Below are 14,054 nucleotides of genomic sequence, written 5' to 3'. Positions count from 1 at the left end.
TTCTGGCCCTCTTATCTAAACCATGTCCTCATTAAAAATAAATGTGGACTGTGGTGCTTTTCACCAATCACTAATATAATTCAATAGAGCTGACAATACAGTGGGAGTGTGGGACTAATATAAAAGGCCATTATAATTTTCTTCTTGTTTTCAATATTACCTCATATAGTCTTATAATATGCCACATTTATAATATGCCACATTTATATTTTTAACGGTATATATCTGTATACTACGAACATTTAAGTCTTTCACAACGGGACTATTCTCTCCAACATTTTCATGTTTATTGGGTTTCAATTTTCCACGCGTGACACAAAAATACAACAGTGATTTAAAATGTTATTATATCCTCAATTGTTCGAAAGGGAATTGGTAGTTGTTTGTCAATTGTAAAATGTAGTGTATTGTATTTTCGAAATCAAAACCGAAACGTAGTATGGGGTCTTCTCGCGTAAAGGCTTCTTTTCACCAACGCCTCATACAAAAGTTCTTGCAGAAGTGAAGTGATAGTTGCGATTTGAACATATTTTGCTTCACTTTTTCTCTAAACTTTTTACGCGTATATAGGACGAAGTCTTCAAAACATGAATCATCGCAGTGTATAAGAGATATGCAGTAAATAACATCTGCAAGTACAATAGAAAGTTTGTGCTATTTACTGATGGGTTTACGTATCAGCTGTTTAGGTGTTGATGAGTTCTGCTTGAAGCGTGGGAGTTAAAAACAAGGCTCAATGCTATTAATTGAAAATGTCTTCTTAATTAAGTTTGAAAAACTTTTTGGTCAGTCTTTTGCCCTCATCTCTCAATCTATCGTTTGCCCAAAAGAAGATGAGCGAGTTAAATGTCGAGTTCATGGCAACTAGCGTGAGCGTCCATATCTTCACTTGCACCACCCCATCCACAGATTTTACTCGACCGGTAAACAAGGCGAGAACCAGGGCATTTGGCAGATTTAGCAGAATAGTAGAAAACACGACAATTAAGTACATTTTAGCGAGTTGTATATCATGAAGGAACGAAACGGCTTTTTTCGGGCTCGTGGAATTACCAGGACCATGACTTTCAATCACAGACGTATTTTCCTCTATAGTAACCGAGTATGTATCCTGACTTTGGTGCATGGATGTGCGAGCTGCCCTTGAATTTAGCCCGCTATTTGCCACTCGATAGATTGATACGTAAATGAAAAATGTCCCTCCAAGAACCATCAACGATAGTGTGGTCACGAAAATTTGAATATCAACGCCAAACAAGGGAACAACTGCTGTAACAATGCAAACCGCCCAAAGGAAAATGCACGTCATGAGACATCGCTCCCTGGTGACGTTTCTCATGTGGAAAAACGGTCTACAAATGGATAGATATCTTTCGACGTTCATAACAAAAAAGGTCAAATACGACATTCCAGATAACATGACCGTAGACACGTGATAAATCATCTTGTAGGCGCATCGTGCCGTTTGAGTCATCTCTGCAATTGAATTGACCAGATGAAATGGATGAACAACCACGGTAACGCATAAATCAATGCAGCATAGCAGCATGATCATAAAATACGTAACTTTATTTCGTAATTTTGCCGTTTTCCAAAAAACTGACACGACGAGAGCGTTCAAAAATGTCCCGAGAACAGCTAAGATTCCATTTACGACACAACCAATTGCACTGTTCACGATATACGATGTGTTTGGTATAAGAACGATATAAGTTTCAAAACAACGTTCTGTCTCGGCCCTCACCAACGTTTCGTTGATATTCGACAAAGTGTAATTTAGCGTTTGGTTGACAGATAGAGTAGACATTGCGATGTTTATATCATCCGCGATTCCAGAGAAAATATAATATTGACAGATTGATGACTTACGTTTAATAAGGACTTTCCAGTCAGAAGTGTGTCCGCGTTGATATAATGCATCAATGAATAATCGAATAATTATGCACTGCGTCAGAGCATTTGTTAAATAACCCCCTTCCGATTTTTAAGATAAAAGCGGATATGGAAGATGTTGTTATCTCGACATCGTGCGCAATATTTTTCCAGAAATATATCACTTCATTGTCAGAAGTTTGGTCAAAGTCTAAATTCCGACTAAAGATCGAGATAAAATCAGTACAATGGTGCAACAAGATTCCTACATTGCATTCAAATGAGAAATGCAAAAGTTCTTGGAGAACAATTATAGTGGATTCCTTGGAATCTACCTACACTCAGACTTGTTATTAAAATTAATTGTTCGCAAGTTTTTGTTCGAGCAAGCAAAATTTAGATGTCAACTTATGAATGAATTCGAAGAACACAAATATCCTGACTAATTACGAAACTGCTTTTTGAATCAATAAATTAATCTCTAATTTTTTTGTGCTCAAAAATAATTATCTATCAACAAAGAAAACTTTTTGTAAAAGTTTATTATAAGAATGCGCAAAACGTCATTTGCCAATGTGTTTCGAATACGTAACGGAAGTTGCCAAAATTAAGATTTATTAGATATGAAATTTGTCCTTTCAAAATGCTATGCCATAAGTTGTTATGTAATATTACCGTGAGCTCGTAAATTTACCTTATTCTGCCATGTCTACAGCTTCCTGGATTTAATGAATGGCTGTGGCAGCCAGAGACAAAACTAGAACGTTAATTGGGTGTGTGCATATGCATATATTCAGTTGTGCCCTACTGATTTCTTTTGAAGGTGATTTAAATTTCAGAAGAAATCAGTTGGGCACAACTGAATAAATGATATACACCCACCCACCCCCCAATTAACGTTCTAGTTACGTCTCTGGTGGCAGCTACAGTATACATACCAAAAACTACAACACTGCCAACATATAAGTTGAAATCGATCAAAAGCAGTTGCGTATTGTTCTGTGTGTTTTCTTATAACTAAATCGCTTCCTTTAGTGGTAATTGGTATGGAATATGCGCAAGCTCACGATTGACTCGTTTTAGAGCCATATCGTGCCGTTTTACACACAACTCTTGTACTTGATTATAAATTAGACCAAATTAGTCTTTGTTCAATAATGATATGAGTATTATTGAACTTGAAGAAGGCATTCAGGTGGCTACTGTGCAAGTTGTGCCTCCCTAAAAGAAATTTACTAGAGCAAAGTGGCCAGGCCAGAAATATGCCTGGCGGAAAGCAGATTTTCATTATGAACATAATAGCCCAACATAAGACTTTTAATAAAGCCATTACGACAATAAATTAGAAAAAAAGGTAAAAAGTTTTTTTAATCATTTCGTCTTTTAACTTCAGATAAAAGGATAAACATTTACACGAGGCTTTAAATACAAGCATGTATTTACAGGTTGACATAAAAGGAAAGTAGGAAGCTTAGACGACAGGACAGAATGGAAACGGGCTACATATTAGAGAAGGTGCAGGGATATTGAGTTGCCTTGAGTGTTAAGAGAGGGCTTAAGATTAGATATGAGAATTAGGACTTTAATGAATCATAATTGTCAGAGGAAGAACTGAGAATTGAGAAGTCATTAAAATCAGCAGAGTGAAATGTTTTTCTTACATGAGAAAGAATTGCGGATGGTGGTGGACAAGAGGAAGGTTTCCCTGCGGGGCCATACCGATATTGGGGTGCGGCACCCTCCACCCACCTCCTTCCCCGTACGTTTATTACATTACGCAGTATTCGGAAAATTGAATCTTATTCGGTTTGCTTGTCTTTATGTATTTCACACGTAAAAGATTAGGATTTTGGTAAATGGAAAAATTGTATTTGTTGATTTCGCTGTGGGCCTTCTTGTTGAGCTTGTTTCTTAAATAGTTATCAGAGTAGTGCCAATAACGAGATGACTCAATTGAGACAATTCAAACGACTCGGACGCCCAAAGAATCAGACTTTAGCTGCTTTATGTCATGTTGATTTTAAGACTGAATTTTCAAGGCTTCGCCGACAACGAAGACAACATCTATGACTGGTTGATAAATTCGTAATCCCGAATTAACTGCAGAATTGCCTTTCCTGTTACCTTACCCCCAACAGTACAATGAAGACTAAGCAGAATGTCTGGAAAAAGTTAAATCTTAACATCCACTGATAATTCGCCTACCGCTATAGTGAAGCAATTATGAAAATAGTGGTGTTGAGGAGTTGCTTAATCTCTGTTCCATACACAAGCACATAACCTTCAAGCATTGATGCTGATTTTGAACTCTTTGTTTTTAAATGACAATCAAATCATTTGCAGAAGAGGCTGAAAAGATGCGTCATCTTTCATGACTGACAAATTGTATTTATCGACAAGTTTAAAACGCTCCTGTGATCGTTGCACAAAATGAAAGGACATTCAGTAAAAATCAGTAATCTTAAAACTGTTAAACAACCTTGCGCAATTTAACAAACGATTCTAGGCTGTTTTATCTAATGTTTCTTGAAATTGAAAAATATCTCACAGTCACTGATGAATTTGAATTTAATGACATTTTATAAGCGATTTATAACGTATTTTAATGAACATTACGATCTTGTATTGCATGTTTGATGACACATAATTTTGATTTTGTGTATTTTACTTTCAGTATTTTTCGTAAAAATACTGAGGCTGCCATTTCTTGTTGCAGGTGATTGAAGATAACGTACGTAATGACTTCATAAACATTTTGCTCCATCGGAACTTCTACTCGTTTACAGACATTGTGTATATATTTACATATAATAGCGATCTACTAATCATTTACAAACATGTGTATTTTTACAAATATTTTTTACAAACACCCGAATAAAATGACTCGTTATGAAAAACGTTTGCAGTCTGCACAACACAGTCAATGTGAAGCAAATTTACTAGTACGATTGGAAATCATCAGAAAAGGCGATGACGTGCAAAAAGAAACTTTTTACAGCTGTAAAATAGAAACCAAACAGCCGAAAGTTTTTACAAGGCAGGAACGCCTGGAAAGGCGCTACAAAATTGAACCTGTGGGGAGGAGTGGGGCTATGACTTAAACGTTTACTAAATTTTCTATGCTTCAAGTTAGGCTGAAATATAAATGTTAGCAAAAAATTGGGGTGTCAAGCCCCACACTTCCCCTTGAACTGATTTGTAGCATGATTTTTGCTTTGATGGTACTTGTCTAGGAATTTCACCCACGTGACATGTTGCATAAATTATAAATATATGCACGTCATTGGTTATTGGAAATTTATGGCGGATTGTTTAACAGTAATGAATAGACTCTGCGGTAACACAAGATCTATTCACGTAAAAAACAACCTTGGTTATAAGAAGAGAAGGATCTTGATCGGATCTACTATGGTCTTTGAATGTCAAAGGGATTCCTATAAAACGGAATTTACATCAAAAGTTGTTTCCTGCACTGAATCCAAACCACATGAGTATGAGATAGTTTTGGAAGACACAATTTTGTTTCCTGAAGGTGGCGGACAAGTAAGAAAGAACTCTTTGCACTATGATATTTTTATATTACTAAATTACTATTGATTTTATGGTAGCATGTTTATGCCTTGTAATGAAGTGGCGGCTGCTGACAAGAGAATAGGTAGTTATTGCCAGGGTATATGGAGATGGAATTTGCACTTTAGCTGTCTCACTAGCACAATGTTGCTAAGCATTCAAACAATTTATACATGAAAAATACTGATCATGTATTGTCATTGATTGATTTGGTTTATGTTCTATTTTGGTTTATATTGGGTCTATTTTCAAAATGTTGTAGCATTTCAGCTTTACATAATATGTAACAATTATTTTTCTGTTTTTTTCTTTTAGCCCTGTGATCAAGGAACTGTAAGTAGATTATGCTGGAATTAGTTGGAACTTTGGCAGGAATGTATATTTAGTATTCAAATTCTTTCTTTCTTAAAGTATCTTGAAGTATCATCATGCACATGTAGGCACATGTAAATGAAGTGTGTGAATTACCATATGAATATTCATTTTGCTTGTAAATATTGTTAGACAGTAGCATAGCCAACCTGCAAATTTGGTCCTGCTATGTTAATTTTTCTGTGTTCACTCATTGTAAGAACAATACATTTCTAAAGAAATGAATAATGGTAGTATTCTAAAATATACATAGCAGGACCGAAACTTGCGGCCTGGCTACGCTACTGTTGTTTGAAGTTTTTTTAATTGATGAAGTTTTAGTCTTATCTGCAGGGAGACATACAGCCATAACTATATTAAAAAAAACACCAGTCAATTACACAAATTCCCTATTTGTATTTTAAGAAATTTGTATGATCATGTTTTTTGTACTTATGTAGCCCTCAAGAGTCTCATTTTAATCAATTCAATGTCAACTTTTTTGCCATATATAGATAAATGATGTTCCTGTGTTTCAAGTGACCAGGCGAGGTGCTCTTGCCGTACATGTTGTAAAGGAAGAAATTTCTGTTGATAGTGAGGTGAAGTTGAAAGTAGACTGGACACGAAGATTTGATCATATGCAGCAGCATTCTGGTATGTTTATCACGTGGTTAGTGTATTCATTGTACGAACAAACACACATAAAACATGCTTGCATGAAATAACTTTCTTATTAAAACTCTCTGTCTATACTGACCAATATCACAAGTCAATGTATTTGTCTGATGATGTCTTTGGAATAAAGACGAAATATTACACCATCTTTTGATTTAAAACTCTAGTATCATCTTGAATATCAAGAAAACGAGATGCCTGTTTTTGGAATTTTATTTTGTTTCATGCTCAAAGGAAGGTTATTTTCACTATGTCCTTCACCTGGATTTTAAATTGGCAAAGTTTTGCAACGCCAATCTTTTATGTTTATCGTTATTCCGACAAGGTACATTTTCACGTCTTTAGCACGAATTGTTAATTGGTTAACTTTAAGGTCAAGGGATAGTTCCGACTGTAGAGCCTTCACCTGGTGATCGCAAGGTCCCAGGTTCGATACTTGTCCTCGCCTACTCAGCGTATGAGTAGCCTCGCCTACTCAGCGTATTAGTAGCGCAAATTGGGTAACCTGATCTGCGCGGTAAAGTAGCAGGGAGTCGAGAGTAGTTGTGGCGCTTCACCTCAGCATAGATCTCCCTTGTCTAGCGCTTAACAAAAAGGGGATACACTCCTTTGTTGCTCGGCCGTTATCGATTGCAGGCCACTTCGCAAACTTTACTTTTACTTAACTTTTCAGTGTTCTGTTGAAATACATATTGTTTGCGATTTACTGTATTTTACTATCCTGAATGGAATCACTGTAAGCCGTATAAAAACGCAAATGTACGCATGGAAAAGCATTGTTTGTTCTTGAAATGCCGGCTGCACGTGGATTGAAAGATTTGATTCGGTTTTTGTAGTTTTCTAATTACGTTGTTTGGGTCTTCATCGTCCGTTGTTTTGAGCCCTGTGTAATATTGACATTACTCAGCCTTGTTGAAAGTTTATATATACATAATAGTGCAAAGGACTTTGAATCACCAGATCTGGGGTTCACATACCTTAAAAAACTTGGTTCTACACGTTCTGTGAGCAACTTTTGTAGTTTGTCTTTGAACTACGAATTATTGCGTGTAAGGCGATCACTTTTCAATCCTCTGTCTATGGAGCGTTCTGTACTTTCTAGATATTTTTTTCAATCTACCAGCTATATTATTGCTTTGTTTCCTATATAGCCTGGGAGATTTCACGCTAGACCGATAGGATTTCCACATGGGATACACAACCTTAGATATTACACCGTAAACAAAAAGAAAGTCCTTTATACACGTAAACCGTGGACTGTAAACAAGTACTTACTTAGCCTATAGCTCATGATAGGTTATGTTAAAAATGATTTTATTTACCGAGAAGAAACTGGATGTTTGCCTCATCATACATGAGTCAAAATTGGTGTTAATGAAGAAAGGAAAGAACTGTTTGAAACATTTTATGATTCATTCGAATAACGAATTAAGAGGCTGTGTTGTTGTTTTTTTATGTAACATTGCACTATCCTTGGATCCCTAGTTTATTTATTCTACAATCTACATTTTGACTCGTTGGCATTTTTACGCCAATGGTCATCACTACATTTACTGTTCTCGTATTCGTTACGGCTACTGACGCTCTCCATAACATCTTTTAGGACAACATCTCATAACTGCGGTTATTGATGAAAAATATGGATACAAAACATTGTCGTGGTATGCTACCTACTAAAGTTTAGTTATCTTGCGTAAATTGACATTTCAATTTGTGCATGTTTTTTTCAAAGATAGCCACTGTACATACTGTATATAACATACAAAATCTTTGAAAAGGGAACTTGGTAAATCGAAGACGGCAATTGATCTGGATTGCTCGAAGTTAACATCAGATCAAATGGAAGAGATTGAAGAAGAGTGCAACAGAATAATCAGAAATCACAGTGATGTTAAAGTTCATGTTTACGAATCTGCAAAGGACCCGGAATTACAAAAGGTAGTCAGTAGTGTTGTTGATGGAGGTATATTTTTTCCTATAAAAGCATGTGCCTTGTGCATGCATTATTTATACATGGTTGGAAACTTCAGAAAACGAAAGTATCTTGGTTTTGGTGGCAAATACTGTACGTTCGTTTGTAATCCCAGGTTCGAACTCGTGGTTTGCCGGATGATCACGTGGGCCAAGTACGAGTTGTAGAGATTGAAGGTTGTTTTCTGTTGAACTTTGTCTTTTTTTGATGTTTTTTTTTATTTTAGTGACTGCCCTCTGTATATATGTGCAACTATCATTATTCATTTCTTTTCAAATGTTTTCTTAGGATTGGAGATGAATATGTGTTGTGGTACCCATGTCCGTAATCTTAGTGATCTTCAGGTAAATATCACTCCGTTGATTTTAATTGAACTTCCCTCAAAATCACGAAAACGGAAACCATCTTTTTGTATTCATACTAAATTAGTTAAAATACTTCAATACGCAAATATTCGTTCTATAGTTATTCTTTTGATCATGTACGTATGATATTCAGTTAAATTAAACTCGGAGCTTAACAACGTTTTTATTTATTGTCGTGGAATTCTTTTAAGAAATAACCAAGAGAATGCCAGTTGATCAATAATGATATGTAACATAGTACAAGAAGCAAACTCATTATCTCGAATGAGGTTTTACTTATACCTAGCCGGTCATTTTTTTGTTTTATACAGTTGTTTGCGTTCTTTGAACAAGTTAAAACGCTTAAAGGCCCGTTAACACGATCCGATTTGTCAGATCCTAAAAAACGGACTGTGGGAACACAAATAAAGTGAGCCTCCGAAAGTCGGATCTGTCAATCTAAAAAATCGGATAGAAATAGAACTTGCTCTATTTTCATCCGAAAAGATCCAAAGAAGCCAACTAGCTAAATTACATAGATATAAATATATGTCTCTTTGTACCTGTTTATCTTAGATGATCAAGCTTCTCCATACCGAATCGACCAAGGGATGCACTCGCTTGTTTTTTCTTGCTGGGAAACGAGTCTTGGAATTTGCACGCAAAGCATATGAGAACGAAAAGGGACTTTCGAAGATATTAAGGTTTTTCTCTTATTTTTACTCTAAATAAGATTAATGTATGAAAATGAGCTCTGTTGCCATGAGCTCTGTCGTCTTTATTGTAGTTGTGGTCCCGATGAGCATGTCGCCATGGTTGATAAAATGCAGAAATCACTGAAAGCTGCCAATAAGGTTTTGATATTGTTTAATTTCTGTTTCTAATCTTTTGCCGAAGTGATGATGACTGATTTAAGGAGAATATGAAATTCAATTGTTGATAAATGGAAACTAGATAAATACTTAGGTCGTGCAAGTTCTGCGTTGTGTTAGGAAAAGAAAAAAGAGATCAAAACCCTCACGCCTTATTTTACTATTTCAAGGCCAACCGACTGCAGTTACGAGAGTTAGCGTTACTTGAAGTATACAAGATTAAATCAAAGGAGAAGAAACCGAACTACGTTTGCATTCACAGGTTGTAGAGGATGTTTAATATCGAGGAAACGTCCTTTCTGGTGTTGAAATATAAATGCTGTTTAAAGTGCTGTTTAGAGGTTTGTAACAGAAATCATTGAGAATTATTGCCTATTTAGAGATGATGCCGACATGGAATTTATGAATGCTGTTGTAAATGGGTTGAACAACAAGGTAAGGTAACAATTTGTAATAATGTCTTGTTACGTATGGTGAATCGATGTTTCCAGTATTTTATTTGACTTCATTTTGTTTATTGTTTCAAAACTGCATTGCACAATAAAAATCACTCTGACTTACCTCTTAATTTCTATTCTCTATAGGACATCCTGCTTTTTATTACGTGTGGTGCTCCTAAAGGTCCTGGAATGTTTCTTCTGGCCGGACAAGAAACCGCTGTTTCTCAACTTGGTCCAAAGTAAGCTATCTACCTATAGAAGTTGTACAATTCAACGATGAAAGCTTATAAGTACTATCAACTATTTGCACATGCACGAAATAACCTATTCTTTCCTTTGTTTTGCACCTGAATCGGGTTAAATCATTGTAATTTATAAATCTGTAAAAATATTCTATCGCATTGTGTGTAATTATATGAGTATTAATTTTTATTTTTTTTTCTCGTCTGTTTTGTTTAGAGTGGCCTCATTACTTCAAGGTAAAGGTGGAGGAAAGAAAGGACGTTTTCAAGGAAAGGTAAGTAGTTTGGCTGATCGCGATGCCATTGAAAACCTTCTTCGAGAATATTTCCCCGAAAATTCATGATAAACCGATGGTGATGAACCTATTGAAAAGTGCCTTTTCAGTACCAGTACCCCTGTTTACACTACATTGCGCACTCATTTTTTCAACTTTCCAAAGAAAGAATTAAATCTAATAATCTTACAGTATATATCATGTTCAAGTTCCTAGAAATATATACTTTAGTGACAGAGCATGTAATGTATAATTAAATAATCAATCATAGAAACAAAATATTGTCCAAAAGTTCTAAACTCGCATTTCAAATATTGTATTTATGTGGATTAGGTTTTTGTTTCAAATTTCTTTATCCGTGGACTAATTGAAAATTGAGAAATTCTTGGTCGAGCCACTGTCAAATTTATGTCAATTGTCAGTTGTCTTAATTATAGTATTTTTTTAAACTAAAATATACGATATTTTTTTAAAGGTAAAATTAGATTGATAATCACTCGGGACACGCGAGGGCATCTATTTTGTGCGTTGTAATAGTTTCTCGAAATTGAAATAACTACCGCTCTTCTTTGTACACAACAAATGTACTGATTTGCACTTCACCCCCTCACCCAAAAGCATACTAGAACACCATTCTATAATCGAGTTTTTATCAACCAACCTCTCCCCACTGTGCGCAATTGTACATCCAGACGCCCTTCCCTCCAAACTCATCATGTTAATTTTCTTCCTGCCCCGAGGCTGGAGGTAAAGTGTTGACCAATTGTAGACTATCAAATATGTAAATATTAGTTTATTACACGCCCTCTTTAAATGGCAGGAAGATGTGTTAGATATTGAATTTTTCCTCGAATCAATAAAATCTAGGTTCGCGAATTACATGATTCTTAATTATTCGAACATTTCGAATTATGGTTTTTGTTTTTAATTGTTGCAGTTTACAGTAAGGCATAATTCAAAGGTAAACCATCTTTAGTAATATTATCTATTTATCTCATAGTACGTTCTATGATCATCTCGATTCGTCTGATATTTTTCTTTATTACATTGCTTATCTATCTATCTTGGTGCTTTTTTGTGAATACATATCTTCACAATATTTAAATAAAATATAATCCATATTATTGTTCACATTTCAATGCTATAGAATAGTACTCAAAACACTATCAGTTCTAACTGCATGCCAGGCCCGAACGGCCAAACCCCAACCTTTTTCCTTATCATAACTACATCATGAACTAACCTGATTGTTTTTGGCGGTCTTTGTGGCAAGCTATTCCATAATTGTGCTTTTTTTGTGCTTGTTAAGGCACTTTAACAGCTTCCTAACTTCACCTTTCAGTTTGAGCTCAGGCCATGCCTAAAGAATATCAATTTTAACATTTGTTGTGCTTGTCACTCACTGGAATTCTTATAACAATGGCAAGTCATTGTATCAACTATTTGCTAAATATATATCATCTAATTGATTCTATTGCTATTAAATTTGATCCTCTTCAACGGAGTAGGCATATCTTGAAGTTTATGTATCAACATAATATGCCTTAAACATATGTAAAACCCCTACAAAATGTTGATGGTTTAAGCTTTCTTTGATTGTCATGCCATGTAATTCAATAATAATCAACTTTCCCACAATCCACTATTAAATTTTTTAGTTAAACTATTTTGCTCAGTCAAATTTTTTGATAGTTTTTTGAGTGGTCATGGTTTGTCTATGTGCGGAACATGTGACATTTCAGATCTCATCTCATGGTATAAATTTTTTTGACTTGATGTATAGAGGGTGTAAAAATACCATGATGTCAAAGGATGACGATAAATGTTCTGAGCTCAATCCAATAGCACAAGTCATTCTTCAAGGTCTTTATGACAAGAATAGTCCCTTGCATCTTTTGGTTGGTCATCACTTCATTCTCAAAGCAATATGGCAAGATATTATAACTTACTACAAATCAAGGATCAAGTTTGGGAATGACTATGATATTTATTGTGTGAAAGTCAAATGGGGCCATAGTTACACAGCCTTAGATTCTCGTTCCGATTGGTTTGTCCATTTTCCACAACCAAGTGATATCAATATCAACATGATGCCATTTGTTATGGCAAGGTCATTCAAGGAATCTCAATTGGAGAGACATCTTCAAGAGTATTGGGATGAAATAATATCTCAATGTATTACGCATAAAGAATTGGGGAAAATTGGATATCTTACAATCCATGAAAGTTATGTGGAGAAAGGCAATTCTCAACGCAGGCCTGGTATTCACACTGAATCTCCTGGACTGTTGCTACTTCAGGGAGGCAAAGGAAGATTGCATACTACATCAAAGTTTTTTGGATGGGGACACGGTTTGGTGACCACCAGACAAGAGTTACAAGGAGGGATATACATGGTCTCGAATGTTCCCAACTCTTGTAAAGTATGGAACTGTAAGATTCTGCCACCAGAAGACAACTGCTCTCCAGATGCTGTTGGTGAACATGGTAACATTGAGCATCTTCGATCATTTATAAATGCTAAAAGTGAAATGATGCAGGCAAACACAATGTATTGGATAACAGATCGCACACCACATGAAGCTTTGCCTCTTGTTAAACAAACATATAGACAGTATGTGAGAGTTGTTACCAGTCAAGTGTCCTATTGGTATGAGGATCATAGCACAAAAAATCCTCTTGGTGTCCTTCCAGATCCCAAAATCACAACAATTGTTAAAGGATCGAAGTTTGATGGCACTTGTTATATTGCTGATTAATAATTTTGAAATGGTGCCTAATACTGAGATGGTCAATAACAACTGAGCCAAAAACACCCAAATAAAAACAAAAGTATTGACGAATATTGATAATTTGTTGTGTATCTACGCATTAAGTTTGTGTATGTAGTTAATGCATGATACTTCAAGGGAAATCATATGAGACCAGTTGCATAACACAACCACTTTGATCCTTCGTTAGTTAGCCATCGGTGGCCCCCCAGTGTTCCACTATAAAATAGGTTGAATGATTGTACTAATTATTTTACATTTCCTCTTTGTACAACTTGTGGTTACATAATGCAATTTTACGTATATTTTTAATTAGAGACAAATTGGCAAAAAAAGTAGACAATTCTAAATCTTTTGTAGACTATAAAAAGTCTCGTATACTTATGATAGAATGGGTACTTTAACATCCACAGCACAATTGTAACTAAAAACAAACAGTAACTAAACAAAAAACTGAAGAGCAGCAAAAACTGCGTTTTGAATGACCGGTAAAAGCATGAATGAGTTATTAAGAAACTATTTTGATTTCAACGGTCTTTTTTAAGAAAGTGTTTGAACTACCAAAAATTCGATGTAAAATAAGTCAACAGAGTAGATGTGTAAGTTAAGTTATTTTCTGTTTTAAATCACAGTTTATGCCTTATGAGACATTGTTTCGTGCACGAGT

General features: G+C 35.3%; 3 protein-coding genes across 3 annotated transcripts; 2 read left to right on the top strand and 1 right to left on the bottom strand.

Moving 5' to 3' along the window:
- Window positions 1–263: 263 nt before the first annotated feature.
- Window positions 264–1,939, bottom strand: LOC124435346 (cannabinoid receptor type 1A-like). Its single transcript, XM_046985284.1, has one exon. It carries the CDS (start codon window positions 1,805–1,807, stop codon window positions 761–763), a length of 1,047 nt encoding a protein of 348 aa, XP_046841240.1. The 5' UTR covers window positions 1,808–1,939; the 3' UTR covers window positions 264–760.
- A 3,230-nt stretch (window positions 1,940–5,169) lies between these two features.
- Window positions 5,170–10,915, top strand: LOC124442273 (alanyl-tRNA editing protein Aarsd1-like). Its single transcript, XM_046992776.1, has 13 exons — window positions 5,170–5,415; window positions 5,758–5,775; window positions 6,309–6,450; window positions 8,075–8,132; window positions 8,250–8,409; window positions 8,559–8,619; window positions 8,732–8,787; window positions 9,364–9,491; window positions 9,575–9,641; window positions 9,830–9,921; window positions 10,040–10,094; window positions 10,244–10,338; window positions 10,559–10,915. The coding sequence occupies exons 1-13, from the start codon at window positions 5,173–5,175 to the stop codon at window positions 10,683–10,685; spliced, it is 1,302 nt and encodes a 433-aa protein (XP_046848732.1). The 5' UTR covers window positions 5,170–5,172; the 3' UTR covers window positions 10,686–10,915.
- Window positions 10,916–11,429: 514 nt separating this feature from the next.
- On the top strand, window positions 11,430–13,857 carry LOC124444297. Its single transcript, XM_046994882.1, has 2 exons — window positions 11,430–11,577; window positions 12,400–13,857. The coding sequence occupies exon 2, from the start codon at window positions 12,416–12,418 to the stop codon at window positions 13,373–13,375; it is 960 nt and encodes a 319-aa protein (XP_046850838.1). The 5' UTR covers window positions 11,430–11,577; window positions 12,400–12,415; the 3' UTR covers window positions 13,376–13,857.
- The last annotated feature ends 197 nt before the right edge of the window (window positions 13,858–14,054 follow it).

Source organism: Xenia sp. Carnegie-2017, unplaced genomic scaffold (genome assembly GCF_021976095.1).
Source record: "Xenia sp. Carnegie-2017 unplaced genomic scaffold, XeniaSp_v1 HiC_scaffold_1, whole genome shotgun sequence".
Classification (NCBI taxonomy): Eukaryota; Metazoa; Cnidaria; class Anthozoa; order Malacalcyonacea; family Xeniidae; genus Xenia; species Xenia sp. Carnegie-2017.
This window is presented reverse-complemented; position numbering and strand designations above follow the sequence as displayed.

Bases quoted from the DNA above. Each gene is read 5' to 3' on its own strand.
- LOC124442273 (XM_046992776.1), top strand. From the start codon at position 5,173: ATGGCGGATTGTTTAACAGTAATGAATAGACTCTGCGGTAACACAAGA. The intron at 8,620-8,731 runs GTTGTTTTCTGT...ATGTTTTCTTAG, and splicing joins ACGAGTTGTAGAGATTGAAG to GATTGGAGATGAATATGTGT. The intron at 9,642-9,829 runs GTTTTGATATTG...TACTATTTCAAG, and splicing joins CACTGAAAGCTGCCAATAAG to GCCAACCGACTGCAGTTACG.
- LOC124444297 (XM_046994882.1), top strand. From the start codon at position 12,416: ATGATGTCAAAGGATGACGATAAATGTTCTGAGCTCAATCCAATAGCA.
- LOC124435346 (XM_046985284.1), bottom strand. From the start codon at position 1,807: ATGTCTACTCTATCTGTCAACCAAACGCTAAATTACACTTTGTCGAAT.